A 25,440-nucleotide genomic window follows, 5' to 3' on the forward strand; every position below is an offset into this window, starting at 1 on the left:
TTTAGAAAACATCGTTCTTGTAAAACACAACTAGTTCTTGATACACATGAAGTGTTGACTGCTGCTGACAAGGGATTTCACATGGATTCCATATTTATAGATTTCCAAAAGACTTTTGACACTGTACAACAGAAGTGACTTATAGTCAAATTGCGTACTTATGGAGTATCATCTCAGTTATGTGACTGGATTCGTGGTTTCCTGTCAGGAAGGTCACAGTTCGTAGTAACTGACGGAAAGTCATTGGTTAACACAGAAGTGATTTCTGGTGTTACCCAAGGTAGTGTTATAGGCCCTTTGCTATTCCTTATCTATAAAAACGATTTAGGAGACAATCTGAGCAGCCATTTTAGGTTGTTTGCAGATGACGCTGTCGTTTATCGACTAGTTAAGTCATCAGAAGATCAAAACAAAATGCAAAAAGATTTAGAAAAGATATTAGTAAGGTGCGAAAATTGGCAATTGACCCTAAATAACGAAAAGTGTAAGGTCATCCACATGATTGTTAAAAGGAATCCTGTAAACTTCGGTTATTCGATAAATCAGTCAAATATAAAGGCTGTAAATTCAACTAAATACCTAGGAATTACAATTACGAACAATTTAAATTGAACGGAAGATAATGGAAATGTTGTGGGGAAGGATAGTCAAAGGCAGCGTTTTATTGGCAAGACACTTAGAAAAGGTAACAGATCTACTAAAGAGACAGCTTACACTATGTTTGTCCTTCCTCTTTTAGAATACTGCTGTGTGTTGTGGGATCCTTACCAGATAGGATTAACAGAGCACATCGAAAAAGTTGAAAGAAGGACAGCACATTTTGTATTATCGCGAAATAGGGGAGAGAATATCATTGAAATGATATAGGATTTGGGGTGGATATAAATAAAACAAATGCGTTTTTCTTTATGGCGGAATCTTCTCACCGAATTGCTATCACCACCTCTGAACACGAAAATATTTTGTTGACAGCAATGTTCATAGGGCGAAACGATCACCTTGAGGAAACAAGGGAAATCAGAGCTCACACAGAAAGATACAGGTGTTCATTCTTTACACGCACTATATGAGATTGGAGCAATATAGAATTGTGAAGGTGGTTCAACGAACTTAAATGTGATTTGCAGGGTATTCATGTAGATGAAGATACTGGAACATGCTGGGCAAAAGTAGGTCCAACACAATATTAGGAAATATTCCATGACTATTGCTCTGTAATTTTTTAAATGTGTAGATGGTTATTTCCAACTGACTACCGAGCAAAGTGGCGCAATAGTAGCATATTTATGAGAGAGCTGGGCCAAAGAGAACATTTTTAAAAAAGTCTCGATATGAACCAAGATTTTAGTTTTGTCGTTTCCCACACTTAAAAATTTTTCTATATCCATGAACGAAATTTTTTTATTTAATAAATAAAAATCTAATTATTTTTCTTTGTAAATAGGTTCTCCAAGACCATGTTCATCTACATCCACACACCAAATTTTCGATTACATAAATATTGAACAAATTTTTCTCTGTATAAATAAACTTTCCCAAGCCTCATGTACCTATATCATCGATTGAACTTTTAATTAAAAACTCAAACGTGCATTTCACCTATAAACATTTCAACTTTATAAGAAGTTAAATTTTTTTCCATAAAATAAAAACAACATAAAATGTAATCCAAAGTTCAGCTATTCAAAACTTATAAAATTATTGTAAAGAAAAATGTGGATTCAGTTATGCTGTTTTAGAAAAAAGTTGTAAGTGGAAGTTTATTCAAATGTAACTACACAATATCAAGAGGAATTTATTGGTTATTTTAATATGAAAGAAATGAAGAAGAGAGAACTAAGATATAAAAACATAAAAGAACTTTGAACAATTTTTATAATGAGAACATTAAAAAATTATTCTAAGCTTAATAAAGAGAAATTAATTGCTCTTACTCTAAATCCTGTTCACAATATCAATAATAATGTAATGAATTGAATAAATTATCTTTCAACAAACTTCATGGAATCTCAAAACAAAAAAAACTTAAAAAATACTGAAAAACTTAATGAAAAACAATAAATAGCTTGTATTGGGAGATATGAGGGCAGTTCGTATAATGAAAAGATTTGAATAAAAAATCTTTGGAAGAAATTCATAAAAAATTTTTAAAAATTATTCTAAAGTTAATAAACAACAATTAATTGATCTTATCAGTATATCTGAGGGTAATTTTAATAATAATGATAATGAGAATTATTATAAAAAAGAATTATTACAAAAACTTCTCATAGATAAATATCAAGAAATCAAATAAAAAAACTATCAGAATTTTCTAGATGATGATTTTTTAAATCACCTAAATGAGTGAACTGAAAAGCTTCACCTTTAAATCTAGAATTACAACTCACATAATTAGTACTGTCAATAATCTTGTCGAACTACAAGAATTTTTTAATCAAATTAAACAAGAGGTAACGACTAAATTTAAGAATATTTTAATACAAAGAACAACTGAAGTTAGAATGATTGTTATTTTGAAAGACAAGACGAAATACAAGAATTTAATTTTGAAAAAAGTTACAAAGTTTTTATAAGAACAACTAATTTAGAAGATTATTGTCAAAAATCAATGATTTTACTATTGACTGAAATGGAAGAAATGCAAAGAAAAAAACTGGTTGGTCTTTATTTCATACAAATTGTTTGGAATTAAGTGTTAATAGACACAATCAAATTTTAGGTTCATCATATATCGATTTATGAAAAAAATTAAAGATAAAGAAGGTGTAATTAATGTTATAAAGTACAAATCAGAAATATTTTCTTTCTTTTAAAATCAGCTTTATATCCAGAAGACGATCTTGTTGAAAAAGTTAAAAATTATAAAAATATTGCATTAGAATTGGCTGAAATTTTTGAAGAAGAGAAAATTCACTTCCCAGTTCAGTTATCAAATGTTCCAAAACTTAAAAAGAAGTCAGAATATTTCAATTAATATTTATTCAAATGATGAAAAATTTATTGTATGTTCTCTTAACCATAGAAAAAATAAACAAGAAAAACATATTAATCTTCTTTTAATTCGAGATAAAAATAATTCACATTATTGTGCAATAAAAAATGTACCTAGATTAATTAGTTCACAAACAAATGAACACAATGGAAAATTTTATCCTTGTGATAGACAATCATGACAACAATTATAAATAACATAAAGAAGTAAAAATAGATATGGCTGTAGAAGGTGAAAAAATTGAATGTGGAAATTATAATAATTCATTACAATTAACTGTTATAATTTATGCAGATTTAGAACATCTTTTGAAGCACGTTAACACTTGTAAAGCAAATGCTCAAAAAGCTTGTACTAATAAATATCAAAAACATATTCCATTTTTCATTTAATTACTATGTTAAATATTCTAATGATGACTATAAAGAACCTGTAACATATACTGGTAAAGATACAGCAAAAAAAGTCATTGAAATGTTAAAACAAGAACCTAGAGAAATTCCTGAATTATATGATAGAAATATTCCAATGATAATGACAAAAGGAGATAAAATAAATTTATAAATTCAAAAAATTGTCTTATTTGTGAAAAACAATTTACTAAAGAGGAAAAAAGGTAATAGATAATTATCATTTAAAAGGAAAATATCAAGGAACTGCACATATATATTGTAATCGTTATTATCAAAATCCTAATTTTACTCCAGTTTATATTCATAATGCAGCAAATTATGATGTTCATTTGTTTATCAACAAATTAACTATAGATAATCAAGACATAAATGGTATTCCAAATAATGAACAATAATATATTTCATTCAGTAAAGATGTTGAAGATAGATTAACATTAAGATGTTTACGTAAATTTAAATTTATGGCCTTGAGCATTGATAAATTATCTAAAAATCTCGCAACAGAACAATTTAGAGTAGCATCAAAATATTTTAAAGTTGAACAGGTAGTTTTAATGATTAAAAAAGATGTTATGAATATACAAATTGTACAGAAAAAATTAAAGAATAAAAATTATCTAATAAAGAATATTTTTATTCTAGACTTGACTAAAAACATTTCTCATGAAGATTAAATCATGCAAAACTTGTCTGGAAAAAATTCAATATTAAAAATATAGACAAATGTACAAAATTATACAATAAATCTGATGTTTTAATACTAGCAGATATTTCTGAAAATTTTAGAGATTCTTGCATAAAATCTAGTAAACTCCATCCATCTTGGTATTTTACAGCACATAGTTTGTCTTGGGATTCTATGTTAAAAATGACAAAAGATGAATTAGATTTGTTAAATGATTATAATATCCACAGTCGGACGAGTCACATTTCAAATTGTATCGAACAGATGGATGTGTACGGGTATGGAGACAACCTCATGAATCCATGGACACTGTGTGTCAGCAGGGGACTGTTGAAGCTGGTGGAGGCTCTGTAAAGGTGTGGAGTGTGTGCTGTTGGAGTGAAATGGGGCCTCTGATACGTCTGGATAAGACTGACAGGTGACACTTACGTAAGCATCCTATCTAATCACCTGCATCCATACATGCCCATTGTGCTCGCCGACAGGACAATGCGACACCCGACAGGTCCAGAATTGCTACAGAGTGGCTCCAGGAACATTCTTTTGAGTTTAAACATTTTCGCTGGCTACCAAACTCCCCAGAAACCAACATTGTTGAGCATATTTGAGATGCCTTGCAACGTGCTGTTCACAAGACATCTCCACCCCCTCGCACTCTACGAATTTATGGACAGCCCGGCAGGATTCATGGTGTTTCTTCCTTAGAGCACTAATTCAGACATTAGTCAAGTCCATGCCACGTCGTGTTGCGGCACTTCTGCGTGCTCGCGGGGCCCTGCACGATATTAGTCTGGTGTACCAGTTTCTTTGGTTCTTCAGTGTAAAATGCTTCGACAACGTAATAACGGTGCCCAAGTGAACCATAAATATCGGCATATATTTCAAGAAGCGATTGCAGTGAAGACAGCGAGGTAGCAGAGTATAGTGTGCTGGTACTCACGGGAACGGTACTGCAGCAGGGCGAGCCACGGATACTGACCGATGGTGGCCCTCTCGCCGCCGTAGATGCGGTCCGCAAGGACGGTCGTCTCGCACTCCTGACGCTGCGCACGGCGGGAAGATTCTGCGGAGCAACAGGAGCAGTCAGCACTAAACACCCAGGTTGACATCTGTACACAGTTACGTGCTACAATTTCGGAAGAGCAGCAAACAGAATTGCAGAACAGCATAAGAAGATAAGGCACTATAGCTAAGTTGCTTTTCTCTTATGTTGGTTCTATTTAGTGCACTTTCGGTAACCAGGCCCGCACACAGGCAACTCCTGTTGTGTTCAGACTTTATTTTGAACAAATGCGCAATGTAGACCACATTACTAGACTCACGGAAAAGAATCGCAACACCAAAAAATATTGCAGAATAATGAAATTTCTGGAATACATTTGTCTGCAATTAATGTGAAATGCTGGTGCATTAATAACTGCTGTAACTACCAGATTATTGAATGCAAGCATGCAAACGTGCATGCATTGTGTTGTACAGACGCCAGATGTCAGTTTGTGGGCTGCAGTACAGTGCCTGTTGCTCTCGGTCGGTCAATAACGGGACTTAATGCTGGTTGTCGATGACGTTGGAGTTGTCGTCCGATGATCACCCACATGTGCTCGATTGGAGACAGGTGTGGTAATCGAGGAGGCACTCTGCAGAACATGAACGTTATCATGTTGTACAGCACCTCCTACACAGATCGAGTCACCAGGTTGACGTACGAATTTGCAGTCAGTGTGCGTGCGATAACCAAGGCAGTGCTCCCGCTGTTATAGGAAATAGCACACCAGACCATAACCACAGGTGGTGGCCCACTGTGTCTAGCACGCAGACTGGTTGGTTGCAGGTCCTCAAGTAGCCTCCTTCTGACCAACATACGACCATCACTGGTACCCAAGCAGAACCGGCTTTCATCAGAAAACAAACAGACTTCTCCACCCTGCCATCTAATGAGCGCTCGATTGACACCACTGAAGTTGCAAATGGCGGTGATTTGGGGTCAGTGGAATGCACGCTGTATAGCTTCTGGCTCGGAGCTGTCGTTGAAGTAACCGATTTATAGCAGTTCTTTGTGTCACTGTGGTACCAACCGCTGTTCAAATTGCTACTGCAGATGCAGTACGATGCGTCAGAATCATACACCGAATACGATGGTCTAGCCTATCGGTAGTGCTATGTGGCCATCCGGAGCCTGATCTTCTTGCGATCGTACATTCTCGTGACCACAGCTGCCAGCAGTCATGTACAGTGGCTATATTTCCTGCCAAGTCTACCTGCAATATTGCAGAAGGAACATCCAGGATCTCGCAGCCCTATTACACGGCCTCATTCAAATTCTGTGAGGTTTTGATAATGGCGTCTTTGTCACGTTAAAGATATCTCTCCACGTGCAGTCTCAAAGGTAATCACCACTCGCAGCGCGAGATTTGCCGAGCGATCATGGGCGCTGCAGTCATGGACTGTGCGGCTGGTCCCGGAGGAGGTTCGAGTCCTACCTCGCGCATGGGTGTCTGTGTGTTTGTCCTTACGATAATTTAGGTTAAGTAGTGTGTAAGCTTAGGGACTGATGACCTTAGCAGTTAACTCCCATAAGATTTCACACACTTCACACACACATTTTTAATCACCACTCGAAACCGTTACAGCGTGTTTCTAAAGCAAACCTGATTTGCATCCTCATAGTGGCGCTGCTAGCGCCAGTCTTATGCGACTGACGCGAAATTTGCTTAGATATCATCTTTCAGATGTGGAAACACGCCTGCCAACTTTCGTTTAAATCGTCCAACACCTTCTTGGTGTTGTGATTTCCTTTCAGTCAGTGTATATTATGAGAATCGGCCGAGGTCTTGCTGAAGCACACTAGCGAGCTATGGTAGAAGAAACAGAGGATGCCTGTACAGAAGTAAAGTTACCTCACTCGATTTTCGTGCTCCTAATTTTTACACGTTGGCATTAGTTGCCGGAAGATTCACTTACGACATACTGCGATATCTAGAATAGTGCGAAAAGCACATGTGTCAGCGCACTGCGTCAGACGGCGCAGTTGTCACTGTGATTGATGATTTTCTTGCATTTAGGACAGCTGAAGACAATGACGGCACGCATAGAAATAAACAGAAGAGGCTTTTCATAAAATAAATCGGACTTTCAAAAGCATGTTCATATCTGTGTGGAATGGGAAGTTTGTAATGTTTATTTATCAACAGTTTATGGAGGAGACTTGGTCGTTTAATAACAAAATCGTTGAAACACTGGAAGTTACTCAGCGGGTAATGAAAAGTTCATGTTGTGAATTACCAGGAGAGGTAGGAAAACAAACAAACAAACAGACAAGGGAACAGAGTGGAGTGGATGACGTGGGACATGTCAGATGAATGCGTGGTAGGTGGGCCAAGGACGTTCTACGCTGCTTACCAAGAGGTATGAAAAGACTGCGACGTAGTATTTGACCATGCCTCAAGGTCTGACCCCAATTTCCACCGTCACTGACGTTCCTGTCAGTGATTTCCGAACACTACCACTAGAGGTCCGTCGATGGGGTGTATGGGGTTAGCACACATGGGTTAACGGATATGGTGGACGACAGCGGCATACTCTGTCACAAAGGATGTCTGTATAATCGTTTCAGTTCAGTGCATTTAATTCGGTTCATATACAGTGTAAACCTCCTGACAGAGTAAGTCACTATTATTCAAATCCGTTTCCACAGTAGCACCAATCCCACACGTCCCGTGGGAGAAATTTTGGTGTTGTGTCTAGTGACAACCAAAATTTGAGCTGACCGTAATTAGGCTGAGGAAACCGGCCTCCTGACGCGCAGACACAGACAGAAAAACAGAAACAAAAGGAAAATCAAAAAGAAAGCGAAAAGTGGAAAAATAGAAAACACGAAATGCATCGATATTCGTTCGCTAAGGCCCGCATTATGTTGGTGGTCAACAGCTTTGTTTGGTTAAGAAGATCAAAAACGAAAAAAAAGCATAAATGAAACTGTCGTAGGAAGTAAATCGATAACTCAGCTACAGTGGTCACATTTTTAAGTAACGGAACAGCAAGATTCTCTTTTTTAAGACACAGGTTTCGGTAGCCACGAGCTGATTAGTGTAGTTTGCATACAGAGATTACTACACATGCCAATAATTTTAATAGGGAAGAGGAAGACACAGGTTTCGACAGTCACGAGCAGATTAGTGAAGTCTGCATACAGAGATTACTACACATGCCAATAATTTTATTAGGAAAGAGGAAGACGTAAAGCTTTAGTGATACCTGACTCTTGATTATGAAGAGGAGGTGCACCAGCGTCAGTCGTCGAATGATGGATTATGTCCCACAAACCTTAGTAAAAAGCAATCTTCCCTGGGACAACCAGCAATATCACGTGCTTAAACAAGGATAACTTTCTGTACACCACTCAATTACTTAACAGTTATCATTCAGCACTGAAAGGATTGTATCAGAAACCACATGTCTCTGTAAAGTAGCTCAGTCTCGTAACCCAGAATTAAATTACTTCTTGGTGGTTAGGAGAAGTCACACGAGAATTAATTCAAGACATTTAAAGCACACAGTTGTTTTCTATCACATCTTATATTACTCAAGCATAAGTAAAACCAGTCAATTAATGGGCGTCAATCTTTACTACTTTAAAATAATCAAAGATGACAATAAAAATCCTTTAGTCAGATCAAAGAGTATTACACATTATGATAGAAACATCAAATAATTAGATGTACAGAACGAAAGGAACTAAATCTGATCAAATTTCAACGCCAGGTTATGACAGAGCTTCCATTATGAGTGGCCTATATTATGGTGAAAAATAAAAGAAAAGAAATTAGTGCGTCCTATCGCTTTTGCTCATTGTGCGATTTACAAATTCAATATAATCCGTAAAGACGCTGTAGAGGCTAATCAAGAAATAGCATCGTTTTCGGAACAGTTGAGAACATCTACTAATTTTTTAGTAACAATGTGCTTTAGAGTCGGGATTTAAAAATTGTTCCGCGGGGTACTGCCGAGATAAAGCTAAAGCAGCTGAACCAGATACGTTGAGCGAGATGGTGCGGCGCATCCATGCTCTTACAGATTCGTTGACTTTCTTAAGGCTTTGACAAGTATAGTTCTTTCAAGTAAGAAATTTAAATTTAAGTTGTGGTAAGATCTTATGGGACCAAACTGCTGAGGTCATTGGTCTCTAAGCCTACACACTACTTAATCTAACTTAAAGTAACTTACGCTACGGACATCACACACACCCACGCCCGAGGGAGGGCTCGAACCTCCGACGTGGGGAGCCGCGCGGACCGTGGCACAAGGGGCCCTAGACCACGTGGCTGCCCCGCGCGGCAAGAAATTTAATTACGGAAATGTAGACATAGGTCTTAAAAAGAAAACGTAATACTACAGCTGTCTTATCTTCCTAGCCTAAAGTTCCAGATAAAAAACAGTATAGCATCTAAAGCAATATTCTAAGCCTATGGACGGCGCAGCTGCATAGGCCTATTACCTCTTAGGAATGGAGCTGACACAAATCAAAGGATCATTAGACAGACTGCTTGATGAAGTTAAAGTATGTGAAATATGGAACGCATGAGCAAATGCTCGAACAATGAAATAAAAAGCAGTAAAGAAGCACTTCGTCCAGCTTTACGAGGACGAGTCTGACAGAGTCGGCAACTATTTGGAGTATTACTTTCCTGCCCAATGAGGACATCATTTTCTTGTAACAGAATACGATATTTTAAGGAATGAAAGAAGTTATACCCACGTATAGGACGATACCACCATTGTTCGTATCTACCGCGTGTGAGGAAGATCTTAAAAGTGTAACATTTGTGTTTATAATGGCATCTGTTGACGACATTTCTCCTATGTTTTCAGCACATCTTATACTGATAAGAACTTCATTTAAAATACAAGTATCGAAACCGTCTGGTGTACAAAAGTTAGCAGAGGTGTTGTAGGTACAACATAGGTCATTGGTATCGAGTAACGTGGCGTAAATAAAGCCATTCTGATGCATCTAACAGTATCCATTGCAAAAGCAAAGCTTTATTTTTCCAAGTTGAAAAAAAGGTAAATAAAACTGCTCTTTTCTATAATGCTACAGGATCGTTTACCTGGTCGAACTTATTCCTTCGGTTAACTTTTTGCTTATGTTTTGTCTTATAATGCTGTATTACTTGCCTTTTTTGTGATATTATTGAGTGTTATAATTGATTAGTTTTTAATATTTTTATTTTGAATCTTAGAAAGGTGTCCTACAAGGTCAAAAAAATTCTATAAAACAACTACCTTTATCTTATATTAAAATGTTCCTTAGGCGGAGGGCAGTATTTGTTACGTGCAAAGATATCGGAAAACATAGCTGTTTCATGTGCTGATACATCAGAGAAAATATTGATATTCTATTCTACTCTATTAAACTATTAAAGGTCAAATGCTATTTTTTGAAAGCGTTTTTTTTGTTAATAGGAGATAGTAGGACAGTGACGGGTTGATGAGTAAATGTGTGTTGGGGGGGGGGGGGAGGGGAGTCGGCAGTGGTTGGGGGAGCTGAGTATGAGAGCTTAAGTATGAGCAGTTTTTTGCTTAGCTAGGAACGTGAACGTTGGAGGGTTAGGCTCGAGGTGGGGCGACGCTTTTGGTTTGTGCGCCGGGGCCTCCATGACTGCGCGCTTAGATAGTGTAACAGTTGACGTGACTGTTACAGATAAGCTGAAAATCTTGATTCGAGCCCAAGTCTGGCACAAATTTTGATATGACACCATATATTCAAGGTAATAAGATGGAGATGACTATGGGTAAGAACGTAAATGTGGTTGGTTGGGCATGTGATGTTTAAGAGGTCAAACTACGAAGTAATCAGTCCCTCAATCAAGAAACAAATCCATGGAGAACGGCACTGCAAACCAAAAGTAAATCCCAACTAAGGGGCTACGATGTCCGGCACAAAATAGGACAGAGACGTCTTGAACTTTGACATTACTAAGAATTAAAAGCAATTTTAGAAGATGTAAAAAGAGGTCCTTCCAGGCTCATCTGCGGAGAGTCGCACGCTCAGCACCCAGCCACCATGCCCGACCTCCAACCAACACTAGACGTATATAGAACAACGGCACAGTATCATCCCACTTGTAAACAGACAAAGGAGACGCCAGTACAAATAAAAGCAACTTGACAGCTAATAGTTGAGCGAATATCTGAAAAAATACCTGGAAGATAATAAAAACGAGAAAAACTGGAAAGATCAGATTAGATTAGATTAGATTAGATTAGATTAATACTAGTTCCATGGATCATGAATACGATTTTTCGTAATGATGTGGAACGAGTCAAATTTTCCAATACATGACATAGTTAAGTTAATTTAACAACATACTTAAGTTAATATAACAACTTTTTTATTTTTTGTGTTTTTTATTTTTATTATTTTTTTTAATTTATATCTAAAAATTCCTCTATGGAGTAGAAGGAGTTGTCATTCAGAAATTCTTTTAATTTCTTCTTAAATACTTGTTGGTTATCTGTCAGATTTTTGATACTACTTGGTAAGTGACCAAAGACTTTAGTGCCAGTATAATTCACCCCTTTCTGTGCCAAAGTTAGATTTAATCTTGAATAGTGAAGATCATCCTTTCTCCTAGTATTGTAGTTATGCACACTGCTATTACTTTTGAATTGGGTTTGGTTGTTACTAATAAATTTCATTCAGGTAAAGTGGGGCAGTTTAACATCCCCCTCCTTTCCCCAGGGCTGATCATGCGATCTCGCTCCCGACCTGAGAATGGTCGAATCCTGAAGGCTGTCCTCTCACCAGCAGCCAGTACTAAGAGTTAGAGTTCAGGGCAAAAGGTACCTTGGAAATGATGAAAATACGTAATTTTGTTATTTGTTATTATGATGGTTTGTAGTATGCTTTATGCGAGTATAAAAGTATTTTAGACCAAATCCATAGTTAAAGGTCGTGAATGTCGGTTTAAATGGCAGTTTCCAGAATGAGGCGCACCCACTTTTGCTCTCTGACTTCTCGTGCTATGATCTTTGAGTTCATTATCCTTGCGGATTTTTTTTCCATTGCTTTGAGCATCCAGCAATTGCCAAATGTTTTCCTGTCTTGCATTTAGTTGTTTCCTACACTGTGTTTTTTGATTCTGATTCTGACCTCCAAAGTTTTCAAGAAAAAGTTTGAAGGTTATGGAAAAAAGAAAATAATGAATATAAACATTATAAATACACTAGAAGTTGATAATCATTTACCTAGTAATAGTGTAAGTTACGTCATACTACAACTTCAGTGAGTACAGAATCAAATGGAAGTGCTTCTATTCACAATTCTTCTATGAGGAATCTGTTTTACTGCCCTTCTACATATAGAGATGACGCAGAACACTCTGACACCCGTAGCTGAAATGTTATATGGGATAACAATGTGTTTTCAGAAGCTGTAAGTTCGTTTTTAAAATGTAAACAAAGCAGGAACGTACTGAAGGCACTGTAACTGCAGAAATATTTTAAACTTAGCGTAATTTTTGTTCTATTTTCCTTAATCTGCCTTTTATCTGAAATCATTCATCCCAGAGCAATGAAATTCTAATAGTCAATTGTCTCAATACAAGTGCCCGAAATACGCTTTTAGCTTTCTAGCTAAATAATTATGGACCCCATCATCTTTTTTATTTTATACATTTACCCAAAAAAGGGACATTATCAAAACATTTTTCAACATTTCAGATTTAATATATTATTCTTAAAAATGGTAGCTTGTTAGGAAATAGTGTAAATATATGTGCAAAAAATTCCTTTGTGCCACCGAGCGAGGTGGCGTTGTGGTTAGCGCACTGGACTCGCATTCGGGAGGACGACGGTTCAAACCCGCGTCCGGTCATCTTGATTAAGGTTTTCCGTGATTTCCTAAATCGCTTCAGGCAAATGCCGGGATGGTTCCTTTGAAATGACACGGCCGACTTCCTTCACCATCCTTTCCTAATCCTATGGGACCGATGATCTCGCTGTTTGGCCCCTCCCCCAGATCAACCAACCAATCAATTCAGTGTTCTACTGTCAACACTTCCTCGGAAAAGGTACATTGAAAACGGTGAATTTCACATGGCGGAGGTAGAAGGTACCCCCTCCTCTTCAGATCCAGTATGGTGAGGGGGCATTCCGCCACGATTTGATCCGCCTTTTGCGTAGCACCGCAGTCCCACTGTGGAGAGTCTCGTTACACAGGGTAAAATCATTAGACAGGTATACCAATATGAAACTGGCATAAGACAGTCGACTCTTTCCTCGACGACGAAAGAACGAATGTCAGACAGCTAAGGTCTCTTTCATGGCTCGCAGTCTGTTGGAAGGAGCAATAGCCTAACATCCCTGCTCCAGTTCTGATGGGCTGCAAGTTCATCTGTGCTCGCGAATCCGCGTCCGTTATCTCCATTACCGACGTCGGTCGCGTTACCGCTTCCCTGTCCAGGGTATCAGCTAGTTCTTTCCCTGAGACTCCCATATAACTCGTTATCCAGACGAAAACGGCTGAGCATGCAGGACGGCTAAGCCCATAAATAGTGGAGTTGGTACTGAAGACGATGATGATAAATTCCTTGCCTAATAGTATATTTTAATTATGCCATATAACGTGTTTCCTGCTTTGGCTTTGTTTCATCGGACTTGACGCACACTTGCGGCCCCGAGCGAACGTGCAGAACGCAATCGCGAGCAAATACACATCTGGCCATTCAGACGTAGATTTCCCGTTCTTGTCCTAAACAGCTGAAGCTAAGTACCAGGATAGCTCCTGTAAAAATATACAGCTGATTTCCTACCCTAATCCGATCTGACTCCATCTCTACTGGCTTCGTACGTGAAGATACGTTCGAAACTGATCGTCCATCTCATCTTCCTTCCATAATTTGAACTAGCGTTCTTTTGAAAATTTTTTGGGACCCAGTGAATATTTGTGCTGTTAGCACTATTACTGTCGTATTCCACATAATGTTAGCTGCTGCGTACTACCACTGATTATTTTTGCTATGATTATTGTGCTAAAACAACAGAGCTGAGATTGAAAGAAATATTTGTTTTTGACGTCATAGCCACCTTTTGGGTACTAATTGATTGCCGTTTTCCGGTGAAATTATAATCTTTACAAGTGTTATAACACGTAACTAACTGTAGGAGGTAGCCAGTTGTCGGTTACTTACTATGTAGCGACGTGTCCATATCAGGGAATACGAGCACTCCACCTATCATAATGTGTGGATGCTAAATATAGCTAATGACCTATTACACTTCTTATAACGGTTATGGACCGAAGACGGGCTCTGCCCGAAACTGGTGACCAGTTCGCGAGTAAAAAGTGATTGTGACGTTACAAAATTACTTTCTTATTTTATACTAACACTGAACCAATGATTATCCTTTATCTACGTTCTTCTTGCGTGGCCGTAGTTACTATCCTTTCGTCTCAGTGCTTCTTACAACGTGGTAACACGCAGAAACGGTATTCCGGATATTGTTTTCCTGATTTAGTTTGATTTTTTCTTATCTTTCTTGGGTAAGAATTTGCATAATTGTGAATACAATTTACATTTTATGATAAATGTGTAAAGTGTCTAAATTACCTTGCTAGCTCCGTAAGTGTTTCATTGAAGTTAATGTTCCGCAGTTCGTCCAAAGCTTCGTAAATTGATTCATCTGGCCTTAGGACGAATTATCTGTATTTATAGTAACACGTTTCGTAACTTTGCACGAGGGAGCAAAATTGATTTTGATCAATATGCGACGCTTATGTCTGTTCAGGTCAAGAAGTACCAAAAAGTCGCTGAACGTTTCAGGTTATGTGTAAAAACTTCAGTAATAATCTCCTGCTAGCATTCTCATCATATTAAGAGAGAGTTTCTATATTCATTTCTTTTTTTTTTCCTCCAGTCCCAGCCAACTGGAAGCGAGACCAGAAGATTTTACATCTGACCATATGAACGCAGTTATAACCTGGTAACATCTGTTGCTGATGTATTGTGCAGATTATGGCATAATTATACGAGTGCGAGGTGTCTGTTCTTTTGGAAAAGTCCGAAAATTTCCGAAAGAACAGACACCACGTGGAATTAGCAGCTGTGATACGTATTATGTGGAGGGGGAGAGAGGAAAGGAAAGGTACTGATGATACCAGCAGCGCGGGACTTTACGGTGAATAACTGGCGACGAATGTAAATGTGTTCCAGACCGGGACTTGAACTGGGATCTTCTGCTTACTAGGCAGTTGCGTTAACCACTGCGCCACCTGGACACGGTGTTTATCGCAAATGCTCCAACTATCTCGCCACGCTCCTCGGCCGATCCACATTCCCACATAAAGTCACCGCTTACCTGTAGTACCAGTCCATGTCTTCCGTGCTCGCTAATTTTAGATTCCCTGTGGTGGTTGAACGTAAATGTGCATCTGCATTGATGGTTATGGATTTATACTCCATTGGGATGTATCAATTATATGAATGCGTGGTGTCTGTTCTTTTGAACATATGACTCTAGGTGGGAATGTGGCTTGGCCGAGGAGCGTGCAGGGACAGTCCGCGCATTTGCTATAAACACTGGCCGGGTGGCGCAGCGACAACGCGACTGCCTAGTAGTAAGCAGCAGATCCTAGGTTCAGTCCCAGGTCGGCACACATTTTCACTTGTCGCCGCTGATTCCACATGCAGCTGATATCATCATATCTGCCTCCTTCACATTAAATTTATATATTATGACATTGTGTTGTCAACAGCGTCTGAAGTACAGTGCAGAAGAGGAAAATTGTTCCCAAACTGGCAGATGTCTCTTCAACACATAGAGCATGAAATATCGACCCGTCTGTAGAACGAACTTGGCGACTTTTCCTTTTTTGGTAAAAAAAAGTGAACATGACTATAAGTTCAGTTAGAGCTGAAAGTAGGTTTACAACTATCTTTGAGCAAAAGTTTTGATCTTTCCTCATCGTTTTTATCTCAAGAGTAAACTGGCGCAACTTGTTGGTACTGTTGTTAGTATTTCTCTCGCAGCTTATTTTTTAATGTGTGACAGATTCACCATTGGATATTCAAATGTGTGTAGTATCAGACGCCAAAGGAATTGTGCTGGTTGAATTTTCAGCGGTTACTCGAGAGCCGCCGTTCCATGGCAGAACCTGCGCTGCGCAACGCATCCAGACAGGGGGCTTTACAGCGCAGTGAGGCAGCAGTCTGATTGCTTGCGAAACGTTTATTTCTTAATCTGCTGATGCACTGCGCTTACAGATGCTACAGCGCTAACTTTGGTTCCTGTGTGCCGCCCGGAGTGGCCGAGCGGTTCTAGGCGCTGCATTCTGGAACCGCGTGACTGCTACGGTCGCAGGTTCGAATCCTGCCTCGGGCATGGATGTGTGTGGTGTCCTTAGGTTAGTTAGGTTTAAGTAGTTCTAAGTTATAGGGGACTGATGGCCACAGCAGTTAAGTCCCATAGTGCTCAGAGCCATTTCAACCATTTGAACCAAGCTGCTGTGTTTTGCTGTATTTACAGCATATGTTTCCATAACGACTGAAATAATTGGACATGTGAGACGTCATTCTGGACATTGGACACTGCCCCCCCTATTGCCCAATTTGATACATACTACGTTCTATAGAGCAGCACGGTGGTGCCTCTTAACTACAAGCGACATTATGGGTAAGGGCTGTGGATCTTGGATTCAGTATACGTCAGTAAACCCACCACAGATCTAAAAATAGAAGTAAATAGACTTTTACTCTAAGAGCTGTTATAAAATTAGTCAGTGACAATATACTGTGATTGTATATTAACTAAGTCACCATTCCTCAGTTCTCGGTTCAGTCGCACATTCACCATGTTGATACTTAAGAGAAAGGTGGCGAAATGTTGAATGACGCCAAAAAAATCTTTTTTATCTCATCACAATACGATTGTTTTATATTTGGAGCTATAGGCGAAAACTGACTCAGTGTAATAGATAATACAACATGACTCGACAATGAGTGCCCCCTTCTAAGAAAGTGAAAAAATGAACATACTGTCTGGACAAAAGCATGTAATGCAGAATTGACCTCTAGATGTCACAAGTGGCGGACTTTTCCTTATAAAAGGAGGCGGAGAGTATTTTGTTGTCAGGAGAGAAGTAGTAACAACAGAAAGGTTCCGAAGAGCTATTAGCAGTCCATCTTGCGCAATGATTAAGTGTAGAGAATTACAAACAGTGGAGTACAGTGGTGGAGCAGCTCCTCATAAGACACACATTTCTGAAGTGCACGCTAACACGGAGCTTGAGGTGCTGTAAACGGCGACTCCACTGGACAGTGGATGACTGGAAACTAGTGATTTGAGCTGATGAAACGTACTACAACGTGCGGTAATCTGACTCAAGGGTTCGGATTTGGCGAATGCTGGAAGAACATTACCTGCCATCAAGGGTAGTGCCAATACTGAAGTACGGAGATATGGCGGTACGGTTGTGGGTGTCTGTAGCGGCTAGGGAGTGGTCGCCTACTGGACTTAAGAAGACGCTACAAGCGGAAGGATACCAACACATTTCATAACTTTGTGTGCTGCATACAGCAGAGGAACAGTTCGGAGACGATGACAGGCTGTAGGCCTATCACTATGACAGTACACCCTGTCATAAAGCAGCATCTGTGAGGCAGTGGTTTGTAGACGGTGACATTCCTGAAATTGAACAACACTGGATATCTTTTCTAAACCTTTGGGACGAGTTAGAACGTGGATTCGCTCCAGATCCCAGCGTTCACCATCACATCTTCTCTGGTTTCGGTTCTCGAGAAAGAATCAGCTGTTATTCGTCCACAGACATTCAGACACCTCACGGAACGTGCCGCACCAGAATTCAGGCCGTCACACATGCGAAGGGTGGACACATCCCATAATAATATACACTAACAGGCGTCGGGATTCGTTTGATCACACTTCATCAAACTTCCCTCTTTTTCTACTTTTATCAGCACTCACAAAATGCTTAGGATCGTCAATATAATAGTTTTCCAGTAACCTCTAATTACGAATAACAAAATGTTAGAGGCACTGAATTTAAAGGGTTTTGATATTGAGTAGGCTCCTTACATGTAGATTGAGAAAGTACTTGCTTCATTAGACAATAAGTGATACGTGACGAGAATACTGTTTTATCTGTCAGTAACATTTTGTAACATATTGGCTGCCGTGTCGGCAGGCTGCGTCGTCGGCAGTTGTGAATGCCCCAGATGGTATCCGGTAGGAGGAGACTTTGTCCAGCTTCGAGATGCTGAGCCGGCCTTCCCGTAATACTTCTAAATGGGTTGTGACTGGCGCCTACTATATTGTTTTAAGGTAGAGTGATTTTTCTATAACGGCAGGTGTTATACACTGCGAATGAAATTGCCTGCATGTTAATCCTGAGTCTGACTGATAGGAAAGTCTGGATGTAAGACAATTTCGTGGAGTTCCATAAATCGAGTCTGTCCACACTTTTGGCGACGATGGACGGTGAGTCGTGGGCTATGCGGGGCGTAGCTGATTGATTGAAGTGTCTCGATTGTATCACGTGTGATCAATATAGTTGATTTGTCAGTACGTTAAGCTTTAAAAGAGCCTGAAAGCGCGTTCCTGTGTGCAGATGTGGTATTCTTCTTACGGTGCTTGTGTTGCAGTTTAGGTGGCGGACACGTCTTCGACAGGCAGAGCTGTCTCGCGTGACGCCCGGCGCTGATTCCGACCGTGACCACTGAACTTCCGTGGACGAGCCGGAAGGATCGCTTCAGTTTCACAACGTCCCTTTAAATAAATTAGATCTTGGTGCCGCAGAAAATTCTCTTAAATGGTTCACACCGTTTCTAGCATGGAACACAAGATGTCAATAACGAAGAGTTCTGATATACGGTGTTGATCTTCATAGGAATGCGAACCAATTACATGTAGTGTCCCACAAGCTTCCAACTTAGGGCCCTTACGTTTTTGCATTAATGACTTTTCAACGAAAACATTACCAGAGGCTATGTCTGTTTGCATTTTAGATGATACAAAGAGAAATAAGTAGTAAACCAAGACTAGTTTCAGAATGAAGGGTTTATGAAATTATGTTGATCAGTAACACGTGGTTTCTAACTAACTTAATGGCATTAAACTGTTTTTTATAAGAAAAAGCTTTCTATATGAAGCTCAGAACCTGTAAGAAATTTCCGTCCAACATATACACTACTGGCCATTAAAATTGCTACACCAACAAGAAATGCAGATGATAAACAGGTATTCATTGGACAAATATATTATATTAGAACTGCCATAAGATTACACTTTCACGCAATTTGGGTGCATAGATCCTGAGAAATCATTACCCAGTACAACCACCTCTGGCCGTGATAACGGCCTTGATACGCCTGGGCATTGAGTCAAACAGAGCTTGGATGGTGTGTGCAGGTACAGATGCCAATGCAGCTTCAACACGATACCACAGTTCATCAAGAGTAGTGACTGGCGTATTGTGACGAGCCAGTTGCTAGGCCATCATTGGCCAGACGTTTTCAATTGGTGAGAGATCTGGAGAATGTGCTGGCCAGGGCAGCAGTCGAACATTTCCTGTATCCAGAAAGGTCCGTACAGGACCTGCAACATGCGGTCGTGCATCATCCTGCTGAAATGTAGGGTTTCGCAGGAATCGAATGTAGGGTAGAGCCACGGGTCGTAACACATCTGAAATGTAACGTCCACCGTTCAAAGTGCCATTAATGCGAACAAGAGGTGACCGAGACGTGTAACCAATGGCACCCCATACCATCACGCTGGGTGATACGCCAGTATGGCGATGACGAATACACGCTTCCAATGTGCGTTCACCGCGATGTCGCCAAACATGCATGCGACCATCATGATGCTCTAAACAGAACCTGGATTCATCCGAAAAAATGACGTTTTGCCATTCGTGCACCCAGGTTCGTCATTGAGTACACCATCGCAGGCGCTCCTGTCTGTGATGCAGCGTCAAGGGTAACCGCAGCCATGGTCTCCGAGCTGATAGTCCATGCTGCTGCAAACGTCGTCGAACTGTTCGTGCAGATGATTGTTGTCTTGTAAACGTCCCCATCTGTTGACTCAGGGATCGAGACGTGGCTGCACGATCCGTTACAGCCATGCGGATAAGATGCCTGTCATCTCGACTGCTAGTGATACGAGGCCGTTGGGATCCAGCACGGCGTTGCGTATTACCCTCCTGAACCCACCGATTCCGTATTCTGCTAACAGTCATTGGATCTCGACCAACGCGAGCAGCAATGTCGCGATACGATAAACCGCAATCGCGATAGGCTACAATCCGACCTTTATCAAAGTCGGAAACGTGATGGTAGGCATTTCTCCTCCTTACACAAGGCATCACAACAACGTTTCACCAGGCAACGCCGGTCAGCTGCTGTTTGTGTATGAGAAATCGGTTGGAAACTTTCCTCATGTCAGCACGTTGCAGGTGTCGCCACCGGCGCCAACCTTGTGTGAATGCTCTGAAAAGCTAATCATTTGCATATCACATTATCTTCTTCCTGTAGGCTAAATGTCACGTCTGTAGCACGTCATCTTCGTGGTGTAGCAATTTTAATGGCCAGTAGTGTACATAAAATATGAGGATACAAGAGTGTGCCATAGTTGATATCTCGAAATTATCACTTGATAATGAATTCAAATAACCATTTGATAATAAATTCAGTTGAGAGGAGCATAATGAATAACTGTGCGAAACGCCTAAAAGTCTTATTTGTGTCTCAAATATTGACAAACATAAGTAGTATAAGCATTAAAGAGCTGTCTTACTTTGCTTGCTTTCACTCCATGACATTATACAAGTTAGACAAGCTCAAGCTTTTTGTGCCCTCTCTGGGGTAATGCGAGTAATTTATGGTATGTATTCAAGAACTTCTTGTAGAACACTCTTGAAAGACGTGGCCTACTGACTAGTGCTTCTTCGTACATTTACTGCTTAATGGAAACTGTCATAAATGATGTATATCTCTCGCAAAATGGAGTCAGTGGAAGGAATAAGAACGGTCTTCATGAAGAGTTATTAAAGTCAGGAGTCGAGAAAATTGTCCATTTTTCAGGAACACATCTTCAATGATTTTCCAAAAAGCTTAAAAAGTTTAGCTATTTGTATAATATGAGAGGAACCTAAAGCACGTATGTTTGTGGCGAGATCATGAATTCCGAAGCAGAGCAAACAAATGAATAATTATTTATAGGCCTAATAGTTAAAAGAAATGCTATGTAATACCTGATTCCCACCCTGATTGAGTGCAGTAATGTTATCTGTATATCTTATTTATTTTTGACAATGCTTTGCTGCAATAATCTAGAAGTTATCTTCTGCTTTTACATGCATATACACTGAAATGTGTGTGTTGACTTTTTAACGTGTAAATGAAAAAAAAATGTGTGACTGTTTCAACGTCCCTGAGGACCACCACAGTTAGCATTTTTGGAAGTAACGTTAGCATGTCGGTGCTCTTGTAAATAAGCATTCTGTATTTTTATTTTTCTGACATCCTCTACATCCTTGAGGGTCTCCTCACTGTGTCTAGAGAAACAATAGTGTATATGATTTTTCTACGATTAAACGTTTACACCATATCAATAACCCAAGTGTTTAGTGATTAACACGACGATCTTGTTTTGATTCAAATCTCCTCCCAGCCATTGTAATGTAGGTTTACTGTGATTTCCCTAATAAACTCCTGACGAATGTGAGTTTGTGTTCTGTCTCCAATGACCTACATGGCAAACTCTAATCTTTCGCGTCTTCCTTGTTAGACCACAGCAAATTTCATATAACAATACTAGAGAAAAGATTAGGTATCTGATGATGTCATCGTCTTTCTTTATAAGTAGCAACTTCAACAACATGAAAGCAACTGATATTGGTGATATGCAGATAACTGAGGCCTTTTATAATTATAACAGAATAGCATTTAGAAAATTAAAATCTAACACTTTATTTTTACCACTGAACACCTTTGTTTTATTTTGCTGGTAGCCATAACTGACTTCGGCACATTTCTGATATTTTCAGTAGTTCCCTGATTCCACTACCGTAAGCAAATAACATTTGACCTACGGGAAGCAATCATGCTGTCTGTGTTGTTTTAATAAGGTGACTCAGCGGCAATGAAACACAATACGTGCTGTTTCTGTCACTTAATTCTGTTTGCACAGAGATGCAATTCTCTTACATTGATGATACCAGTAGTGAAACAAAAGTGACCGGGTCTCTGAAACTGTGGGTGGATGGTAAAACAATATTCACGATCTCCCACACGAGACTGAATGTGGCTACATTTACGATTAGAATATTGTCCACAGTCATCCCGTAGTGGTACACTGAAAACTTTATACCTTTCTGTCACACAGAGTAATGTCTCGGAGCAACTCATCTTAGGCAGGAAGAATATTTTTAGCCACAAAGCCAGCCACCCGCCATAGTTGGTCTATTCATCCTCTGAGCTTTAGTAGATGTCTAATAGGGTGAGAATTTCTACACTGACGACGAAGCACAGCTTAATAGATAGAAGGTTAAAATCATAAATCCGTTGTCTTAAAAATAACAGTATCCATTCCGTGAACACAAAACGGAGGAACAATCGTTGTATTACAAGTACGACCTTAAGCACCATCCGAAGCAGTGTGCAGTACTCTGAGGAGTAAATTTCCAGTTGACTTCCAGAAGAGTTGAATGCTGTGACAAGCCGTAGATCTTCACATCCACAGTGAAGGGCTTTTTTCCGGCAAACTATGCCCTTCAAGAACACTTCAGGGCCACTTTACTGTGTAACTGCAACCGTAGCTTACTAAATTATTTTTAAAAGTAAGAAATAATTGCTTATGTAAATAAGGTTCAGGCCTGTTCAGCTGACTGGGCCTACTGATTTGGATTTTTGCGTGGTTTCGCCATCCTGTTCCAGGCCAACAAATGGACTCGTTTCGGCTTTTCATAGTCTAACGCAGGGATACTCAACTTATTTAAGTACCCTCAATTCTGTGTTAGTAGTAAAAGTTCCTTACCGCCCACCAGTTCCATAGTAATGGTGATTTATAAAGTGTGAAAGTAACTTTATAAAATTTATAAAGCTGAGGTGCAGCAAATTAAAGCATATCACAATTACGTCAAAATTTTATGAAAACCAAATGAAAATATCTTTAATCCCAAACTGCCTGCCACCCACCATAAAAACTGGAACGTGTACTACTGGGCGGTGGGTACCAGGTTTGCTACCACTGGTTTAACGTTTTGCAATTTCTGACTTTTCTTTCAAAGAGTTCAAGATTTATAATAACGAGCCCTATGCTCTTGTCTCATTAAAACGTTGCACAGTGGAATAAAATAGAATAATTAAAACTGACAGTTTTTTAAAAGTTACATTCTGTTCCATTTGTTTAGCTGCTAAGCGTTGTAGCCCTACGGTACTAAATCAACGATACATATATAACTTACGTATCGCATATATGGTAAGGAAATCATTTCCTAGGCATTTCAGAAGGTCGCTGAGTGTGGTCGTCCAATTGTACGAGCACTTTGAACGCTGTTATTCCTCGCTTTCGATAACTTCGTATCTTCTGGGAATTAGAGTCACAACACATTAGCGCCTGGTTGATACATCATTTGTGGCTCTTGACCTTTAAAAGTAGGAGGCGTAGCACTGTATGAACGCAGTTGAAAGAATCTTCACACACATTGTAAAATGCCTACCTCAGACAATAGTGACATATCTGGTGATGGTAAGGCGAACAATGTCGTCAAGTTTACGTCAGTTAACCGAGCTCTGAATTTTCCCTCTAACCATTGCTCTCGAAAAATTACCGAGAATTATGCATCACTTCCGAGAAAAAGAGACTAGTTACAAATACAGCAACTTGTCTATAAATTCTCTAGCCTATTTTCTGTGGTGACAAGACTGAGGCGGGCACCCGAATAGTACTTACAAAACTGGTCGTTCACAAACGTTGTAGACAATGTTTCAGTAATACGCTATCCTATTCCAGTCAACAGAGCTTTCTAGTATGGCAGTATATAAAATTGACTTAATTATGACGAAACCGATCACCAGTTTTATGTTTCTGTCTTTTTTTTCTTTTGTATTATCTTCTGTGTGTGTTCCTATGTTTTTCTCGACTATTATGTATTTATTTACAGTTATCAAGATCAGAAACAACTCTACGTTATCTAATGGCTCGTCTGTGTGCGAACACCGGAGATGGCCGTATACTTTCCAGGTTCGTTTTTGATGATTCTGGTTCCCTTGTAAAACACTGGATTATCTACGATGTTACACTATTTCGGCAGAATATGAGCTCCACAAGTGAACTGTTTTAATTAAAAGGTTTTTTATTCATTATATCACCATTGTGATAACACTGGATTAATAATACCGCGAAAACGTGAGTCATGCTGGAGTCAGTTCTGCCTGATTGCAAGGTGTTCAAAAAATGGCTCTGAGCACTATGGGGCTTAACATCTGAGGTCATCAGTCCCCTAGAACTTAGAACTACTTAAACCTAACTAACCTAAGAACATCACACACATCCATGCCCGAGGCAGGATTCGAACCTGCAACCGTTGCGGCCGCGGGGTTCCAGACGGAAGCGCCTAGAACCGCTCGGCCACACTGGCCGGCGATTGTAAGGTGCATAATGAACAAAAATGACACAGCTGAAACAAAACTTTGTAGCAAATCACAGCTTGGAGGAGCTATAACGGGTGTAGAGGAGGGAGGATGGAGGTCTGGGGGCCTGAGTGGTTAGGAGTTCCACGATTCCAGATACTGGCACAGCGTATTTTTCTTTCTGGCTGCCACAGTGCGGCCTGCATGGATGATAGTGTGGTAGTGTTAACGAACTGTGTACATATGTGTAGGCTGGGCGATTTTATTGTGAAGATTCAGTTTCAGTGAAATATATAATTTAATGTACTTCTCACACCCAACGATGAATTGAACTCACACAAAGCGCTTCGAATTCTAATGTATCGTAGCCAGTCTTTTTATAGTTAAAAATGGCAGGTGGTGTAGTAAATATCCAGTCAATCGACAGTGAATTCTGCTTCCTGGTGGAGCACTGGACTTGTGTTCAAAAGGGAAAGGGCTCAAACCACTATCTGACTACTCTGGGTTAGGTTTTCCGTAGTCTTTCCTAGCTCATGAAAGACCTACATCTACATCTACATACATACTCCGCAATCCACCATACGGTGCGTGGCGGAGGGTACCTCGTACCACAACTAGCATCTTCTCTCCCTGTTCCACTCCCAAACAGAACGAGGGAAAAACGACTGCCTATATGCCTCTGTACGAGCCCTAATATCT

The 25,440-nt window shown here is 39.6% G+C and overlaps 1 protein-coding gene across 2 annotated transcripts in view; it reads right to left on the bottom strand.

The window, feature by feature from the left end:
• The window catches only part of LOC126177442 (CLIP domain-containing serine protease HP8-like), a 79,011-nt gene that overhangs the window by 52,405 nt on the left and 1,166 nt on the right, over positions 1-25,440 (bottom strand). For both annotated transcript variants that reach the window (XM_049924456.1, XM_049924457.1), the window contains exon 2: positions 5,034-5,156. In XM_049924456.1, coding sequence (XP_049780413.1) covers positions 5,034-5,156 — 123 coding nt within the window. The remainder of the gene's footprint in view (positions 1-5,033; positions 5,157-25,440) is intronic.

The sequence above is a fragment of the Schistocerca cancellata genome, chromosome 1 (assembly GCF_023864275.1).
Source record: "Schistocerca cancellata isolate TAMUIC-IGC-003103 chromosome 1, iqSchCanc2.1, whole genome shotgun sequence".
Lineage (NCBI taxonomy): Eukaryota > Metazoa > Arthropoda > Insecta > Orthoptera > Acrididae > Schistocerca > Schistocerca cancellata.